This window comes from Pomacea canaliculata, linkage group LG7, assembly GCF_003073045.1.
Source record: "Pomacea canaliculata isolate SZHN2017 linkage group LG7, ASM307304v1, whole genome shotgun sequence".
In the NCBI taxonomy this organism is placed as follows: domain Eukaryota; kingdom Metazoa; phylum Mollusca; class Gastropoda; order Architaenioglossa; family Ampullariidae; genus Pomacea; species Pomacea canaliculata.
The window spans coordinates 6,984,694-7,004,439 of record NC_037596.1 but is presented as its reverse complement, the minus strand read 5'-3'; the positions used below and the strand labels follow the sequence as shown (position 1 = coordinate 7,004,439).

Below are 19,746 nucleotides of genomic sequence, written 5' to 3'. Positions count from 1 at the left end.
AGTATTATAACAGAAGGCAGCAACACCAAAACAATAGCTGACAGGTTGTATTCTGTGAACGTGTGAACTAAGTTTTACATTTGCACACACACACACACACATGTTGAAATTTTTACATATCTATAATTATATAAATGTATTTTGCTTTTCACTTCTTAGACTGGCTGTCTTGATGTGATATATATATATAGCCTTAGTTGCTGGTTAGGTGTAAAACACCTTCCCCCCCCTCTTTCACTCCTTTATTATAATCTTTGATTCGACGAAAACAGTGTGCATACTTCATAATGCATATCTAGATTTTTTAAGTATAAAACTTACAATGAAAACGTCATTCGTGTTTATAAAAAGGAATGTGATTTTTACACAGCAAATTATATATATATATCACAGGCAATGTATTAATACTGGAAAAAAAAGAAATCATTAAGAATCGTTTGCCTAAGACACATAGCACGCATTTTAGGAAATCCTAAGCAACAAGACTAGCAGGATCGTGTACATCATTAACAAGACTAATGAGGCTCGAGAAAGAACAGCACTTCCTGTCACAGTGTTTCCTCCTGAAACACAAACAATATTTGTAAAGGTCGTATAAGTGTTGCGATGACTACAGGTATAGGGACAGCTCTTTTCACATGAAGAATCGCCTTTTATTTGTTTTTCTGGGACATTTTTTTCTGACAGATACACCTTCGGGTTTTTGTTCTGCCTTTGACATATACTGATGGTCTTTAGTATGCAGATTTTTCTTTCACTCTTTGTAAAGACAAAAAGAACGAAGGAGGGCAAAACAGATTCTTTATTGCTAACAGAATAAGAGAAACACGACAAAATGCAGTAATTTCATTTCACTTATGATAAAAAAAAAGAATAAATAAAAAACTGCATTTATATCGGAGATTAAAAACTGATGTGTATCAGTCTCATACAAAATAAACGTTTTGCTAACTCTAGAATTGAGTCTTTTCAGATGCTTTTGATAACCCAAACAAGTCCGCTGTGATTTGTGGCAAATTTTTTGTGTATGTTAGCGCACGAGCGCGCGTGCGTGTGTGTGTGTGTGTGTTTGTTTTTGTGTTTGTGTGTGTGTGTGTGTGTGTGTGTGTGTGTGTGTGTTTGTCTGTGTGTATGTGTTTGTGAAATAAACATTCGTGTAACAGTAAAGGCAAAGATAACCGAGAGCAATACAAGCGTTTCAAAGAAAAACTTTAAAAAAATTGTCGAAGAACTGATAGAATGTGCATCGGCTAGACCTGTAGTGCTACACCCATATCCACTCCTACTAACTGCTTATTACTACATTCAGGAAGTCCTCTTGTTGTAAACTCTACATCTCATGTCAACGACGGTGTAATTCTTGGAGAAAAATAATCCTTCAGCTACATCCGCATCCCAGGTAAATCGGGTATAATTCAAAACATTACCTGGCTTTACTGATAATGTTAATAATATTTGAATGTATACATCAAATACCCATTTTGTTAAGGAAGATGATACAGCTCGTATTATACATATGGAAAATAATCTGAGTAGAATTGTTCTAGAAGTGTAAAACCTTCATGCACTTATCAAAATTTGCACACTTCGGGTTTGAAGGGCCTCGTTGGTTGACTTGAGAATAAACAATTGGACAAATATATCCTTCCTTCATTCCAGAGAACTGCAGTTGCCAAATAATTGCTTTGTGTCTTCCCTTACACACAGTTAAAAGGTAGTAGACAAAGTGTGTTTGTGTGTGTTCTTCTTGTTATTAAAACAAAACACAATGATCAAAAATAAAATCTTCCGAAGAAAAATGTGCAGTTAAATAGTGAACAAAATCGTAATCATCGAATATGGATTGATATAGTCTTTTAAATATTACAAAAGTTAAATGTAATAAAACTTTTAACCTCTCAAAGTGTCACTATTAATAGTGGAAGGTTATTGTCAGGAAAGGTTACACAAATAAAGGTTACAGTTAAATCATTTAAGATAACAAAGTGGTCGCGTCTGCAGTGGAAGAAATGCAAGGCAAAACTGAACAAAGTTAGCTTGACTGAAACATTTTATAAATCCTTGTCTTCTACCTTACACATCCAGTTAAGAAGGTTATGAGCGTATAAAAAATTGAGGGCTTTACGAGAAAATTTTATAATCTCTAAGACAATACTAAGCAAATGAATATTTAACAGTTGTTATGTACCTACACTCAGATTTTGGAAACGTGTCAGATATGTTGCTCAAGTAAAGTGTTGACAAGTGAAAGTAAAATATAGACAAGCTATACGGCTATATAGACATTAATCAACAGAAAACTGCCGTTAGCAGGTGTCAAAAGAAGACACAAAACTACATAAGCTACATCGACATAAGAAGCAGACAGATGGTGAAGACAAACACCGGGACCAGAGAAGCACGTGGGGTTGAAGCTGCACCTGAAACATGATAATGCAAGTGAAGAAAAAATAACTGAGATTGAAAGGACAATATGATAATTTCTTTTTAATTCTGTTTCTCTTTGAGCTCAGAATGATATAGAAGCGCAAATAAATTAACAACTTTGCTCTTCGTCTGATGATCGTCTCCTTACTCTCCCTGTCACCAAAAAACAACATATGGTCACAGGATGTTTAGTTATTGTGCAGCGAAACAATGGAACTCTCTCCCTGTCCATACCAGCCACCTACCCACTATTGACTCCTTTACACCTGCGCTGAAAACACACCTCTCCTGTAAACATTACTCCTAACAACCTCTCCTATTATTCTTATTCTTATTATATTATTATTGTTATTGTTATTATTATTATTATTATTATTATTATTATTATTGAGCGCACATTTATCAGTTATGAGTGAGGGAAGGACATGCTTAATAATGATTGAGTTATTGAATAAAAAACAAAATAACATATTAAACTTCTGGAGATAAGTATAAGTACCTGACATAAAAGACAGTAGATATATACATGTCTGTAGGAAGACGGGGAGGGACTGCACATGTTAGTGGCGGATATACAAAGATTGTTAGGATTGTTACATGTACACTACAGAATTAAATGCATCATGCATTTGCGTTCAGACCCGGTGAGCAGCGCGATAAATGTTTATTTGTTGGGGGTGAGCGATGATCATGGTCGAGGTAGGACGCGTCTGTACCTCGGTGTAAAAGAATGCATTTATTTACCTAAACAAAATCTTCTTATGGCCTGTGTTGGTGGATCAGCACATCCGGGATACAAGTCTGTAGATTGTGTCTAAGAAAATCCCATGGAAAAAAAATTTTTTCAGTGAAATTATGGTAAAAAAAGTAAAAACTGGAGCAAGCCAGTGAAATTGGCGGCGAATTGTGATCACCTAAGTAGAGGGTTGCTGAGCAGTGTGGGGTTACCCTGTAGGGTTCTTACTCCTGTGTTTTAAAATACTTGTTTGTACGAAAGACTAATGGGTCCAAAAAAGATAAACGATGATTAAAAAAGAAAACAGGTAACCAGCACAAACGAAAGTATTGTGAACACGTCTGCTCAAACAACTGGAGAATTGGAAGGAAGAGAGAGAAGACAACGAGAGAGGGCAAACAGTGTCAGTCAAACATGTCGATCTCAGTCGAGTGACCGACAAACCCTCCTGACCCAAGTTTTTCCGGCTGCCAACATTACAAACAGTGAAATAGCAGACCGACTGGGGAAGTTACAAAGAGTTACAGAAGTTTTGTGCAAGCAAGTGGAGGACGGACATCTCTCACTCAAAGAACATATAGACAACAAAATTGAGTTCATATCGAGCACTATCTTCGATCTAAGGAAAGAAAATGATGATTTAAAAAAAATAATAGAAGATCTTCAAATGCAAATGTTAGAAATGAAAGAAGAAATCACTGGGCTAACCTCACTGACAAAAGAGCAGCAAGAAGAAATAAACAATCTAGATTCTAGAACAATACTCGCGAAGAGACTCTGTGAGGATACATGGCCTCCCGGATAATGGCAGGGAGGAAACAAGTTGGGATTGTGAGCAAAAATTCCTTAAAGTTGTCAACATTACTCTTGGTTTGCCAGACATCAACACTCACAAGATCTCAGCGCTGCATAGAGTGGGGAGACTCCAGCAAGGCAAACCGAGACCGGTGATAGTAAAATTTGTCTCCAGAAAAGACAAGGAACGAGTCATCAAAGCGCGCTGCCGATTGAAAGGATCAGGAGTCGTTATAGCTGAGGACCTAACACATTTAAACATCCAAAGACTTAATCGTCTCAAACAACAAGAAGGAGTGGTAGATGCATGGTCGGCAGCAGGAGGTAGGCTGTTTGCAAAACTTCGAGATTCCAGTGTGGTAGAAATAAAAAGTGGAGACACGAGTCCCATAGACAGGAAGCTGAGTTACACAACGAACAAAGAAGTCAACACCAAAGGAGGAGCGAGGGCAACCCGCAACGCTTTCCTCAGGATACCCTTCAGAGGCAGCATGTTCACCGGCCGCAAATTCATCAGCAGCCGACCCATAAAGAAAAAGCTCAGCAGGGACTGTCAACACCTCCCTCTCAGCTCTCAAGATCCAGCCATTCTACCCCAACTACACCTACATCAGCCGCGGAAGCAGTTTCGCCCCAACCAGATCAACAAACCGTGAATGAAGTGACTGAGGTGTGCAGGGGATGAGCAAGTGTGTATATAAAGGATATATTACTTGTGCAAAAAACAATTCTATTTCTCAACACCAGCTTACTGGTAAGTGCATCAATATTAATGTGCACACCCTTATTTGAGATACGCCTTCAGATTTCCTCTGATTTCCTTTCCTTGCTTCCAATGATATATGGTTAAAATGTGGCTATTCCTTGTGAAATATTCTACTGGGGAAGGTATGCACACACCCAGACACATATTATAACAATTAATTGTGAAAATTTGTCCAACCAATGTTGTAGACATGATTTGTAAAAACGCATGTACTCAAACCTGAAGCTATTTGTATTAGATTCTTCCAATATTTAGAAATTTCCACCACCAGTGCCAGCAAACATGATCACCGCCTATGGCAATTAACGGTGACTATGATAAGATATGCCAACCCAATAATAAGGAACTGTCTGTTTATTGTGCTTGTTTGTTTATTTTTTGTTCATATTTTTTGCTATGTTTTTTGTGCTTTTTGTCTGAGTTCTTGTCAAGCTGGATTTTTGTCGTGCCTGGGCTTGCCCCACATATGTCTTTATGGGTATGCTTTTTTATTATAAGTTTACTTATTAATATTCATATTTCATCCTTGTTGCATTGTATGCTGTCACTTTTGGTAAATATATTTAGCCACTGCTGTATACTGTATTATTTTACACCTTCCAATCATAATATGAATTTTAGAGCAGGTTTGCAGAAACAGTTAGTAGAGGCAGAACAAAAAGTACAAAAAGGGAGCTTATATTGGTTTAAGTACCTATTAGTTTTAGCTGCTGCTAATTGTACCTTTCTATTCACTCCAATATGAATACAGACTTACAACTCACTTTTGCATCAATGAATTGTCAGGGACTAGGGGACATGCGAAAAAGGAGAGATGTGTTTCATTATTTACGGAATAAGTCTTATTCAATCTACCTGTTACAGGACACACATTTCGAACATAAAGAGGAAAAAATGATTGCCGCAGAATGGGGTCACTCCTGCATATTCGCATCATATATTTCTTCCTCCAGGGGGGTAGCAATTCTATTTAATAATAACTTTGAATTTTCAATTAAAAAAGTTTATAAAGATAATGGAGGAAATTATGTGATGGCAGTGATAAAAACATTAGAGAAAGAGTTTTTAATTGGTAGTGTTTATGGGCCAAATAAAGACGACCCAAAATTCTACTCTCAGGTAGAAGAATATGTTAAACAGATAGGAGTAGAAAATATTGTTATTGGAGGAGATTGGAACATTGTTTTGAACTTTCAACTTGACTGTCATAATTACAAACATAAAAATAATATTAAAGGGCAAGAACAAGTTGATAAGATGATGACAAACATGGATTTAGTAGACATATGGCGTGAACTAAACCAGAAGCACTAAGATATACTTGGCGTAGGAAAAGACCATTCCAACAGAGTAGATTAGATTTTTTCCTTATGTCAGATTCGCTCTCAAATTTGGTCATGGATGCAAATATTACTCGGGGCTACCGTACGGACCATTCACTGATTACTTTGTCATTAGCTACAGAACAAGAGGAAAGGAGATTTAATCTATGGAAGCTAAACTCTTCACATCTGAAGGACAAAGACTATCTAACCCAAATAAACACTGTCATTAAAGAAGTGACAGAAGAGTACTCAGTGTTCCATATGACAGGGAGAATTTAGCAAAATATTCACCCAATGGAAATACAGTTTGTAGTGTCTGATCAAACATTTCTAGATACTATGCTAATGAAAATTAGAATGAAAACAATGACCTACTCTAGCAAGAAAAGAAAAGAAATAATGATAAAGAAAAAATATTAGAAAAAGAAATTACACGGTTAGAAATTAAAGATAAGTTAAAAGAAGAAGAAGTCCTTGAACTTGAAAAGAATAAAAGAGAACTCATTAGTTTAAGAGAAAAAAGAATGGAGGGTGTACTGATTCGCTCCAGGGCAAAGTGGATAGCAGATGGAGAGAAAGTAAGTAATTATTTCTGTTCACTGGAAAAACGTAATTATGTAAGTAAGCAAATTCAGAAATTACAGAAGCAAAATGGGGAAAGTATTAGAAAAACTGAAGAAATAAGAGCAGAAGTGCGAGAATTCTTTTTCCAACCTGTGCGCAGAGAGAGCGATGTTCAGGACTTTAGCTTTACTAATATCCAAGAAGATATATCAAAACTTACACAACTTGAACTCAATTTGTTGGATGGAAATATCACTTTAGAAGAAGCGAGCCAGGCAGTTAAAAATATGGGTAATGGGAAAAGCCCAGGGAGTGATGGATTCACTATGGAATTTTTTAAGGTCTTTTGGAAACAACTTGGACCTTTCATTGTTAGATCTCTAAATGAAGGTTTTAGTAAGGGTGAATTATCCTCTACACAAAAAGAAGGTGTAATCATATGCATTCCCAAAGTAGATAAACCTAGAGACCAAATTAAAAACTGGAGACCAATTACTTTACTAAATGTGGTATATAAGATTGGCTCAACATGCATTGCAAACAGAATGAAAAAGGTTTGATCATCTCTAATTCACGAAGACCAATCAGGTTTTGTCTACAGGAGATACCTAGGGATAATATAAGGCTGATATACGATTTGATTGAACATTTTAATATAAATAATCTGGTTTGTTGGTATGTCTTGATTTTGAAAAAGCCTTCGATAGGATTAGCTGGAGCTTCATGCTGAAAGTTTTGAATTTTTTGGTTTTAGTTCACAGTCTTGTAAGTGGATAAGCACTTTCTACACAAATATCAAGTCTAGTGTGTCAGTTAATGGCACATTGTCTGAATGGTTCTATGTTAGAAGAGGATGCCGTCAGGGGGACCCAATTTCGCCTTATATATTCATCTTATGTGTAGAAATTCTAGCTATTATGATTAGAAAAAATACATACATAAAAGGTATAAAAATCCAAAATAGCGAAACTAAAATTGTACAAAATGCAGATGACACAGAATTGACTTTAGAGGGTGATAGACAGTCTTTTGAAGAATCAATGAATACATTAAAATTGTTTGAAAAAATATCTGGTTTAGTTCTGAACACTGAAAAATCAAGTGCAATATGGCTGGGAAGCAAAGCAAATTCATCAGCTAAGTATTTACCCCATTTACAGATGCAGTGGAACCCAGGAGAGTTCAAAATTCTTGGTATTTGGTTTACTAATAATCTAAAAGCATGTATAAAGTTAAATTATGATAGTAAGCTAGCCGAAATTACAACATTGTACAAGATTTGGCTGAAAAGACAGTTAACTCCATTAGGAAGAGTAGCAATACTCAAATCCTTAATCTTGTCAAAATTAACACACTTATGGTTATTGCTGCCAAATCCCCCAGATCATATTGTTAACAACATTCAAAAAATCTATATTTCAGTTTTGTGTGGGGTGGAAAAAGGATAAAATTAGCAGAAAAGTGTCTATTAAAAAAGTATATAATGGGGGGATTGACATACCTGATGTTAGAACTTATATGAATGCCTTAAAACTAACATGGTTGCCGAACATAAAGAAAACCAGTCATAGCTGGAAAATGATTATTATGTCCTCACATAAAATGCTAAATTACCTAGACAAACTTGGCCCAGCAGTTGGCTCTTTTGTAACTGTAAATAGTTTCTGGACGGATGTTTTGAAAGCGTATGAGATATTTGGAGAAAGTGTTGTGTGTAAACATATTGAAGAGATTATATCAGAGCTTATATTTTGTAACAATAAAATTAAGATTGGGAATAAACCATTTCTGTATAGAAGTTGGGTAGACAAAGGGATATATTTAATTAAACACTTGCTGGATGAAAGAGGAAATTTTCTATCATGTCAAGATGTTAAAAGGATATATGATGTAAACATTAATTTTGTCTCTCTAAATGGTTGCATAGAAGCCATAAAGGAATATATGCATCAAGACAGAGAGAATGCAACTGATCCATCACCGCTTGCCTATGATACAAATAAAACTCTTAGTGTAATTCAATCTATACAGAAAGGTGCAAGACTGTACTATGATAACATGGTAACTAATACACATGTGCCTAACTGTTGCTCCAAATGGGATACAAGACTAAATAGAAATGTAGATTGGCACATTATCTTCAGGAAAGTAGCCAAGATTAAAGATATTAAATTAAAATGGCTCCAAATCAGAGTCTTGCATAGAATACTGGGGACAAAAATAGCTTTATTTAATATGGGTCTAGAAATTGATGATTTCTGTAACTATTGTAGATGTGAAAAAGAAAACATTCAACATATTTTTTGGAAATGTAAATGTGTTCAAGATTTCTGGCAAAACTTTCAAAATTATGTGTCAAACAAATGTGGGATTATGACAAGGATGATATTAAGTGAACACCTGGTTTTATTTGGATGCAGTAATAACTTTAAGACAGATGATGTACTGGATTTAATCTTATTACTTGCTAAATTATACATATACTCTTGCAGATTCAAAAAAACCACACCTCAGTTGCAACCATTCATTCAGATACTGCAATATAGATATAAAATTAAAATATTTAATGCACGCCTGGAAATGAAAGAAGAAAAAGTTGTACAACTTTGGCTACCTTATATGCAACTTGTTGACCAAAACTTAAGCAGTGACTAGACTTTCATACATGTTGATATACACTACCTTATATGTCTTTTATATTGTTATATATGGTATAGTCATTATAGTGCAGTGGAGTGAAAGGCTTAAACATAGAATATGCCATATGATTAATAGGTAAATGAAGAATAAATAATTATATATTCAAAAATAAATAAATAAAATAATGTGCAAATAATAATAATGAGAAAAATAAATGTTTATATATGTTAAAAAGAAAGCTAGTTGTTAGATACTAGATAGTATATTGAAATTACTTTAAATCAGAGTCCTGCACAAAATGTTGGGGGCAAAAATGTCTGGCACTATTTAATGTATGTGATATTGTTATGTATGCTCGTTATAATTCAAGGAATATGATTTGGATGATTTTGTCATGTAATGTAATGTGTTAATGGAAAATAAATGTTAAAAAAAAAGGAAAAAAAAAAGAGAGAGGCAATAGCAAAAATTAAAAAAAAAAATGTTTATTTGTTTGCATGCAATTTGTTAAAAATACACCTTTATCATAATAATAAGAAAAGTAAAGCTTACCCTTAGATGGTTTGGCTTTTCTGCCAGTTGCAGTTTCTGTCAAATGAGACAAAAAGACGCTGATGGACTACACATGTTAATGGCGGATATACAAGGATGGGCTAGAATTGTTACATGTACACGACAGAATTTAATGCATCATGCATTTGCGTTCAGACCCCGTGAGCAGCGGGATAAATGTTTATTTGTTTGCATGCAATTTGTTAAAAATACACCTTTATCATAATAATAAGAAAAGTAAAGCTTACCCTTAGATGGTTTGGCTTTTCTGCCAGTTGCAGTTTCTGTCAAATGAGACAAAAAGACGGGGATGGACTACACATGTTAATGGCGGATATACAAGGATGGGCTAGAATTGGTACATGTACACGACAGCATTTAATGCATTTTGGTTAAGACCCCATGAGGAGCGGAATACATGATTGCATGCAATTAGTTCAAAATACACCTTTATCATGATAATCAGAAAAGTAAGGCTTACCCTCAGAGTCTTCTGTCTCGTCTGCAGTTTCTGTCAAATGAGACACAGAATCATATATTAAACTTCTGGAGATAAGTACCTGACATAAAATACAGTAGATATGTACATGTCTGTAGGAAGACGAGGATGGGCTACACATGTTAATGGCGGATATACAAAGATGGGTTAGGATTGTTACATGTACACGACAGAATTTAATGCATCAAGCATTTTGGTTAAGACCCAGTGAGCAGTGGGATAAATGATTATTTGTTTGCATGCAATTTGTTAAAAATACACCTTTATCATGATAATCAGAAAATGTAAGGCTTACCCTCAGAGTCTTCTGTCTCGTCTGCAGTTTCTGTCAAATGAGACACAGAATCATATATTAAACCTCTGGAGATAAGTACCTGACATAAAAGACAGTAGATATGTACATGTCTGTAGGAAGACGAGGATAGACTACATATGTTAATGGCGGATATACAAAGATGGGTTAGGATTGTTACATGTACACTACAGAATTTAATGCATTTTGGTTAAGACCCCGTGAGCAGCGGGATAAATGTTTATTTGTTTCCATGCAATTTGTTAAAAATACACCTTTATCATAATAATAAGAAAAGTAAAGCTTACCCTTAGATGGTTTGGCTTTTCTGGCATTTGCAGTTTCTGTCAAATGAGACAAAAAGACGGGGATGGACTACACATGTTAATGGCGGATATACATGGATGGGCTAGAATTGGTACATGTACACGACAGCATTTAATGCATTTTGGTTAAGACCCCATGAGGAGCGGAATACATGATTGCATGCAATTAGTTCAAAATACACCTTTATCATGATAATCAGAAAAGTAAGGCTTACCCTCAGAGTCTTCTGTCTCGTCTGCAGTTTCTGTCAAATGAGACAGAGAATCATATATTAAACTTCTGGAGATAAGTACCTGACATAAAATACAGTAGATATGTACATGTCTGTAGGAAGACGAGGATGGGCTACACATGTTAATGGCGGTTATACAAAGATGGGTTAGGATTGTTACATGTACACGACAGAATTTAATGCATCAAGCATTTTGGTTAAGACCCAGTGAGCAGTGGGATAAATGATTATTTGTTTGCATGCAATTTGTTAAAAATACACCTTTATCATGATAATCAGAAAATGTAAGGCTTACCCTCAGAGTCTTCTGTCTCGTCTGCAGTTTCTGTCAAATGAGACACAGAATCATATATTAAACCTCTGGAGATAAGTACCTGACATAAAAGACAGTAGATATGTACATGTCTGTAGGAAGACGAGGATAGACTACATATGTTAATGGCGGATATACAAAGATGGGTTAGGATTGTTACATGTACACGACAGAATTTAATGCATTTTGGTTAAGACCCCGTGAGCAGCGGGATAAATGTTTATTTGTTTGCATGCAATTTGTTAAAAATACACCTTTATCATAATAATAAGAAAAGTAAAGCTTACCCTTAGATGGTTTGGCATTTCTGCCAGTTGCAGTTTCTGTCAAATGAGACAAAAAGACGGGGATGGACTACACATGTTAATGGCGGATATACAAGGATGGGCTAGAATTGTTACATGTACACGACAGAATTTAATGCATCATGCATTTGCATTCAGACCCCGTGAGCAGCGGGATAAATGTTTATTTGTTTGCATGCAATTTGTTAAAAATACACCTTTATCATAATAATAAGAAAAGTAAAGCTTACCCTTAGATGGTTTGGCATTTCTGCCAGTTGCAGTTTCTGTCAAATGAGACAAAAAGACGGGGATGGACTACACATGTTAATGGCGGATATACAAGGATGGGCTAGAATTGTTACATGTACACGACAGAATTTAATGCATCATGCATTTGCATTCAGACCCCGTGAGCAGCGGGATAAATGTTTATTTGTTTGCATGCAATTTGTTAAAAATACACCTTTATCATAATAATAAGAAAAGTAAGCTTACCCTTAGATGGTTTGGCATTTCTGCCAGTTGCAGTTTCTGTCAAATGAGACAAAAAGACGGGGGATGGACTACACATGTTAATGGCAGATATACAAGGATGGGCTAGAATTGTTACATGTACACGACAGAATTTAATGCATCATGCATTTGCATTCAGACCCCGTGAGCAGCGGGATAAATAATTATTTGTTTGCATGCAATTTGTTAAAAATACACCTTTATCATAATAATAAGAAAAGTAAAGCTTACCCTTAGATGGTTTGGCATTTCTGCCAGTTGCAGTTTCTGTCAAATGAGACAAAAAGACGGGGATGGACTACACATGTTAATGGCGGATATACAAGGATGGGCTAGAATTGTTACATGTACACGACAGAATTTAATGCATCATGCATTTGCATTCAGACCCCGTGAGCTGCGGGATAAATGTTTATTTGTTTGCATGCAATTTGTTAAAAATACACCTTTATCATAATAATAAGAAAAGTAAAGCTTACCATTAGATGGTTTGGCATTTCTGCCAGTTGCAGTTTCTGTCAAATGAGACAAAAAGACGAAGATGGACTACACATGTTAATGGCGGATATACAAGGATGGGCTAGAATTGTTACATGTACACGACAGAATTTAATGCATCATGCATTTGCGTTCAGACCCCGTGAGCAGCGGGATAAATGTTTATTTGTTTGCATGCAATTTGTTAAAAATACACCTTTATCATAATAATAAGAAAAGTAAAGCTTACCCTTAGATGGTTTGGCTTTTCTGGCATTTGCAGTTTCTGTCAAATGAGACAAAAAGACGGGGATGGACTACACATGTTAATGGCGGATATACAAGGATGGGCTAGAATGTTACATGTACACGACAGAATTTAATGCATCATGCATTTGCGTTCAGACCGCGTGAGCAGCGGATAAATGTTTATTTGTTTGCATGCAATTTGTTAAAAAACACCTTTATCATAATAATAAGAAAAGTAAAGCTTACCCTTAGATGGTATGGCTTTTCTGCCAGTTGCAGTTTCTGTCAAATGAGACAAAAAGACGGGATGACTACACATGTTAATGGCGATTACAAGGATGGGCTAGAATTGGTAATTGTACACGACAGAATTTAATGCATTTGGTAACCCCATGAGGGAGCGGAATACATGATTGCATGCAATTAGTTCAAAAGCTTATCATATAATCAAAATGTAAGGCTTTCCTCAGTGTCTCTGTTCGTCTCAGTTTCTGTCAAATGAGACACAGAATCATACATTAAACTTCTGGAGATAAGTACCTGACATAAAACATTAGATAGTACATGTCTGTAGAAGTACGAGGATAGACTACACATTTTAATGGCGGATATACAAAGATGGTTAGGATTGTTACATGTACAATTTTTTTGATGCATTTTGTTAAGACCCAGTGAGCACGGGATAAATGATTTGTTTGCATGCAATTTGTTAAAAATACACCTTTATCATGGATAATCAGAAATGTAAGGCTTACCTCAGTGTTTTCTGTCTCGTCTGCAGTTTCTGTCAAATGAGACACAGAATCAATATTAAACCTTCTGGAGATAAGTACCCTGACATACTAAGACAGTAGATATGTACAGTCTGTAGGAAGACGAAGTATGGGCTACACATGTAATGGCGATATACAAAGATGGGTTAGGATTGTTACATGTACACGACAGAATTTAATGCATTTTGGTTAAGACCCCATGAGGAGTGGATTACATGATTGCATGCAATTAGTTCAAAATACACCTTTATCATGATAATCAGAAAAGTAAATCTTACCCTCATGGTCTTCTGTCTCGTCTTCAGTTTCTGTCAAATGAGACACAGAATCATACATTAAACTTCTGGAGATAAGTACCTGACATAAAAGACATTAGATATGTACATGTCTGTAGGAAGACGAGGATGGGCTACACATGTTAATGGCGGATATACAAAGATGGGTTAGGATTGTTACATGTACACGACAGAATTTAATGCATGCATTTTGGTTAAGACCCAGTGAGCAGCGGGATAAATGATTATTTGTTTGCATGCAATTTGTTAAAAATACACCTTTATCATGATAATCAGAAAATGTAAGGCTTACCCTCAGTGTTTTCTGTCTCGTCTGCAGTTTCTGTCAAATGAGACACAGAATCATATATTAAACCTCTGGAGATAAGTACCTGACATAAAAGACAGTAGATATGTACATGTCTGTAGGAAGACGAGTATGGGCTACACATGTTAATGGCGGATATACAAAGATGGGTTAGGATTGTTACATGTACACGACAGAATTTAATGCATTTTGGTTAAGACCCCATGAGGAGTGGATTACATGATTGCATGCAATTAGTTCAAAATACACCTTTATCATGATAATCAGAAAAGTAAATCTTACCCTCATGGTCTTCTGTCTCGTCTTCATTTCTGTCAAATGAGACACCAAAATCATACATTTAAACTTCTGGAGATAAGTAAGTCCTGGACTTAAAGACAGTAGATATGTACCCCCATGTCTGTAGGAGACGATGATGGGCTACACATGTTAATGGCGGATATACAAAGATGGGTTAGGATTGTTACGTGTACACGACAGAATTTAATGCATTTTGGTTCAGACCCCGTGAGCAGCGGGATAAATGATTGTTTGTGTACATGCAATTTGTTAAAAATACACCTTTATCATGATAATCAGTAAAGTAAGCCTTACCCTTAGATGCTCGGGCTTTTCTGATAGTTGCAGTTTCTGTCAAATGAGACACAAAGCATATTGTGCGAAAATTATTGAATACTTTTTCGAGAAATTTTGTTTAGTTATAGCTCTATAGGAAATTTATTAGTCCATAACATATTGTTCCTACTGCTACTTTGAATAAGTCCTCAAGATATGCAGCCAACACTTGTGCAAATCCTTAAATGTTCAAACGTTTTTTTTCCATCTCATTTATACTGGCTTATGATCTATGAATATGTACTGGATAATGCCTATATATCTAAACCACATCTATGGCCCGAAGAACGATTGTCGAAAAAGGAGGGAATGGACGTGTTGGAGTGCGGGGCAACCTTGTTTCCCTTTATACTTACAGCTTAAGTATCACTATGATATTACTAGAGCTGATGAAGTGCAGAAAAAAAAGAAAAGATTAAGTGCGATCGTTTGCATAATGTAAAGAAAGAGGTGTTTAAAACATCTATGACAAAAATACATTTACTGATAACTGTTTGTCACATGAAACATATTTTGTCCGCATCTTTCTAAAGTCTATGGTCTAAACTGATAGTCTACATTTTATTTATTTTATTAATTTTCAGTTCAAAGATGATGATCACGTATAATTGAACAGCGTTTGTACTTTTACTGCTGTAATAATCAAAATAAACAAAATACTCTTTTTGATCATTGTAGCGTTGCCGCACTTGTCTTGGAAATCCATCAGACCACAACTATAACCTTTCCCTAAGACACATGTAATGTAAAGAGAAACAGAGGTATAAACTATTTAAATGCTTAGTCAGTAAATTACAAAGGGTAATGGTTAAAAAATAAAATTACACAATCTATTGCTTAAATAGAGAACGGCAATAGGCAGTCATCAGAAAAGTATGCCATTGCCTGAAGAAACACTGGTTCCATTACAACCTTTATGACAATATTAATAAAAGTATTAGTGTTATCGCTCCTTCTTTTGAATGTGGCCTAATCTTTTGCCATTGCTTTGCTGTTTTCTTTAGGTTTCATCCATAAAGCTGACTCAAAACTTGAATGTACTCTTTACCCAGTCACCGTTAATGGGGAGGAAGGACGTTAAACGTTGCTTTTCTCTGTATTCTTGCCAATATCTAGGCAAAATATGGTAAAGCATAGACAAGAATATCTTTTGTCCTTATAAACATACTTTACACCTTCTTTAGTCTATGTAAATTAGATGCACTCGAAACCGAAAACACACCGGATTGACTGAGCTCTTCAAAGACATTGTACTCCACGCATTCTGCGATATCTTTTCTGCTTGCGCAGTCCTTGATTTGTTTAAAGACGCTGCAAATATACATTTCCAGACATAAATACCTTATAATTTTTTTCATTTCTTGTAAAATGAATAGACAGGAGCAATATTATAGTGAGAAACTTTAGTTAGTAAACAACTGATCTCAAGATAAGGAAAGCTCTTAGTGGTAATTGAACTGTTGTTGTTTGCTGCGGCTTATTATAAAAAAGAAAAACGTTTTCAAATAAATTGTATACGGAAGTATGAAATTATACAGCTAATTATTAAAATCACGGGAAAAATACAATGACGACGATGATGGTGATAACGACGACGACGACAACGATGATGATAATAATGACAATAACAAAAATAAAAAGAAGCAGAAGCAGTGAACATTATCACTAATTCAAACATAGTCAGAGAGAATAAGACATGAGGTACTCTGTAAACACACTTGCAAAGATCTTGTGTGATTAAATAATGGTTACAAAAAGCGTTGATCAGTGGAGCTAATTTCCTCATGTGAGGAGAAACACATGGACGCATCTCATCAATTTCATCACTTCCACAATGTGCTTGTGTGCCAACAGCTGAGGACAAAGTTGACAGGCTTGTAAATAACATCAACATTCAGGCTTGTAAATAACATCAACATTCAGGCTTGCAAATAACATCAACATTCGTCTGTGTTTGACAAATCGGTTAACAGAAGACAGTAAGTCTGTAAAGCTACATGCAGGTATTAGTCAGAGAATAGACAGATACAAAGATATACAACAAACATCTTATTTAAACTTAGAAATTTTCTTTCTGTTTTTTAAAATAAGTCTTCATAAAGGAATGCTAAGGTTGTTTTTTTTTTCGTAACAGAATCTATTAAACGTGGTATTCGATGTCTTTGTTATTGTTATATCCTGGAGGTTTATCTGCTCTTTTGCTCTACCTGAAACACCTTACCTAGTCAAGGTAATAATTTGTTTAATATAGGTGTTACAATTTGAAGATTATGATAGTCATGAAACAAGATAGGTTGTTTTTGCTGTTGTTTTCTGTTGTCGTTTTTGTCTCTCTCGGTGTTGTTGTTGTTGTTGTTGTTGTTGTTGTGTTGTTGTTGTTGTTGTTGTTGTTGTTGTTGTTGTTGCTGCTGCTGCTTGCTTGCTTTCTGTGGCTTTCAAAGTATAGAGCATCCACCAAGATTGATTGATAATGATAATCTATTACTCAGGGTCGACTATGTTTAAGAACTGGATAAAACATTATATTGCAAATTACAGTTTTCAACCAGCGGGCTCCGTAATCAGCTTCATACGACCCATTCATGGATGATGGCCCATGAGTGAATACAGGGCTAGTGTGTGCTGTGTATATAATAATATTATAGTCTCTGCAAAGTCTGCTTGAGTCGCTAAGCTTTTCGGCTTTCCGTGACATCTACGTCTGGGAAACGTAAGACGTTAAGCGGTCGACTACGTGGCACTGGAGGGAGGGGGACCTCGCTTTCACATGTCTCCTTCCGCACCATGTGAGACAAACGTTTCCCCGCTCGCCTTTGTGGTTATTTCCTAGCTGCTGTCACTTGAAAATTTGTATTATTCCAGCTAACACAAGTGTTGCGCTAGCCAAGCTGGTACCAAGCTCCTCACACATTCGATGATTATAATAATCCTAATCCTCCGACATCGCGAAGACAGGATGGATTTATTGTTCTCTGAATGTTCAAGATAAGACCTGACCTTGGAACGATTTGGTTTTAGAAGGCTTGAGAGCTTTAGTAACGTTTGAACATAAGTAATTAAGAGTGAGAGTGACTGGGATAATGCGAGTTAGTAATTTTAAATGTCCAATCGGAGTTTTGTTATTTGGTTCTTAGAAGATTTAAAGTGGGTGTTGATGCGGAGTTAGTAATGTCCAGTTTTTATCAGTGACGGTGATTATTACTTGAGTTACATATTGTGTCTATGTCCATTATATTAAATATACATAACTCTACTCATTTTCTGTCTTTCAGTCCTCTATACCAGTGCTTCTCATAGTGTGGTCTGCGCGCATGTCAGGTGGTTGGCGGCTGACAATCTTTAGTATGTGTCTAGTTTTTATTAGTATGTGTACTTTGTGAAGTGTGTAACTTTATCTAAACTTATTACTATACTAATGTAAAAAAATACATTTAGTTTTGAATTGTAGCGAAACGAATGCGGCAGTTTAAATTTGAAATTAACTGTACAGAGGGATTTTAGACCTCGGTGGTCAGACGTATTTTTTTTGGGTTTGAGTTAACTGGTCTGCGGTCTGACATACTTTGAGAAACACTAGTCTATACTATTGTTTAAGTATCGAAGCTAAGACCAGCTTGTCCTTAGATGGCAATTAATCATAGTAAGTGGGGTTTGTATTGTTTTTTCATCAAAATAATGTTAACTTTGTCATTATCGAGAGCATCATTGTGCTGTACAGTAGAAATCAGTTATGTAATTATGTAAATCTTCAATAATTAGTTATTTAGATCGCTGTCTGGTTTACAAGCAATACAATAAGTTTCAAGCAAAATGATTGAACCAATAAGACAAATTAACAACAAACCTGTGAAAGTCAGGACCAGAAGTAGCTGCAGCAAACCTCTGGGGTAACCCATTCCAGCTGCTATCATCATCTCAACCGATCGAGTTCTAAGGGTTGTTTGCAGCAGTTTACTTCCTTAATGTTTCTAATAAGCAATCGAAAACCAATATGATTACTAGTCAAACCTCTGACATGCTCACTCGCATATCCGGTCTCAATACGAACTTCCGGTGCTGCGAGATACTTGTCTTAGCGCCAGCATGCAATCACTAGCTCCATAGATGGAGCAAGAACAGATAAATGTTCTCTAAACATTTCTTGTCTTAACTGTTTTAGGTAGTGAAGAGTATTTAAGGCTTAAAATTATAGTTGTCAAATGTCTAAAGTGAGTTTAATTTTGAGATGGAGAAGGCAACGCCCAAAGACAAACAGGATGGACTGCAGTTTGGGGTTTTAATTTCATCAGCGCGTCCACCAGGATTAGAGCCATCTACCTGAGAGGCCAGTAAGGACATTGTGGTGCTTCATTCTGTATCAGACCAATGAGCAGTAAGAAACTGAAGTATTACTTCCTAATTAGCCAAACTTTTCACACTTTGGAGGTGCAGTGTGGACAAGTTTCCAGGCGAGGCTGTGTGTGACACACTGTGTACCATGTGACTTGTTTGTTCTTCCTGACAAGAAAGCACGTGAACACAGGGATGGAGAGAGAGGCGACGACAATGGACCTTCTTCCAGAAAATGAGAGCAAGGAGGTTCACGAACATTTGTAACGACCTTAACACACACACACACACGTACATATACAGAAATGAATAGACTGATACTCTTTTGTACTTGAAAAATACATGAAAATATACACGTATGACAGCAGGGCTTCTGCTTACGCAAAAAATTGCGTATAGTACGCATTAAAAGTTCGGAGGACCCCTTCAATT

At 35.9% G+C, this 19,746-nt stretch overlaps 1 protein-coding gene across 50 annotated transcripts; it reads right to left on the bottom strand.

Moving 5' to 3' along the window:
• Window positions 1-784: 784 nt before the first annotated feature.
• Window positions 785-19,185, bottom strand: LOC112568085 (balbiani ring protein 2-like). Of its 50 annotated transcripts, XM_025245129.1 has the most exons (24): window positions 18,830-19,158; window positions 16,704-16,839; window positions 16,208-16,296; window positions 15,646-15,714; window positions 14,965-15,000; window positions 14,653-14,681; window positions 14,356-14,385; window positions 14,046-14,075; window positions 13,750-13,778; window positions 13,241-13,277; window positions 12,996-13,031; window positions 12,748-12,783; window positions 12,500-12,535; window positions 12,251-12,286; window positions 12,004-12,039; window positions 11,756-11,791; window positions 11,451-11,480; window positions 11,138-11,167; window positions 10,905-10,940; window positions 10,600-10,629; window positions 10,287-10,316; window positions 10,054-10,089; window positions 9,806-9,841; window positions 785-2,420 (listed from the first exon to the last, which is right to left on the bottom strand). In XM_025245129.1, the coding sequence occupies exons 1-24, from the start codon at window positions 18,897-18,899 to the stop codon at window positions 2,307-2,309; spliced, it is 1,113 nt and encodes a 370-aa protein (XP_025100914.1). In that variant the 5' UTR covers window positions 18,900-19,158; the 3' UTR covers window positions 785-2,306. The 50 variants fall into 50 exon arrangements, with proteins under 50 accessions (XP_025100914.1, XP_025100923.1, XP_025100919.1 ...); XM_025245138.1 differs by lacking the exon at window positions 12,748-12,783 and having other exon boundaries at window positions 18,830-19,168; XM_025245134.1 differs by lacking the exon at window positions 11,138-11,167 and having other exon boundaries at window positions 18,830-19,167.
• Window positions 19,186-19,746: the final 561 nt, after the last annotated feature.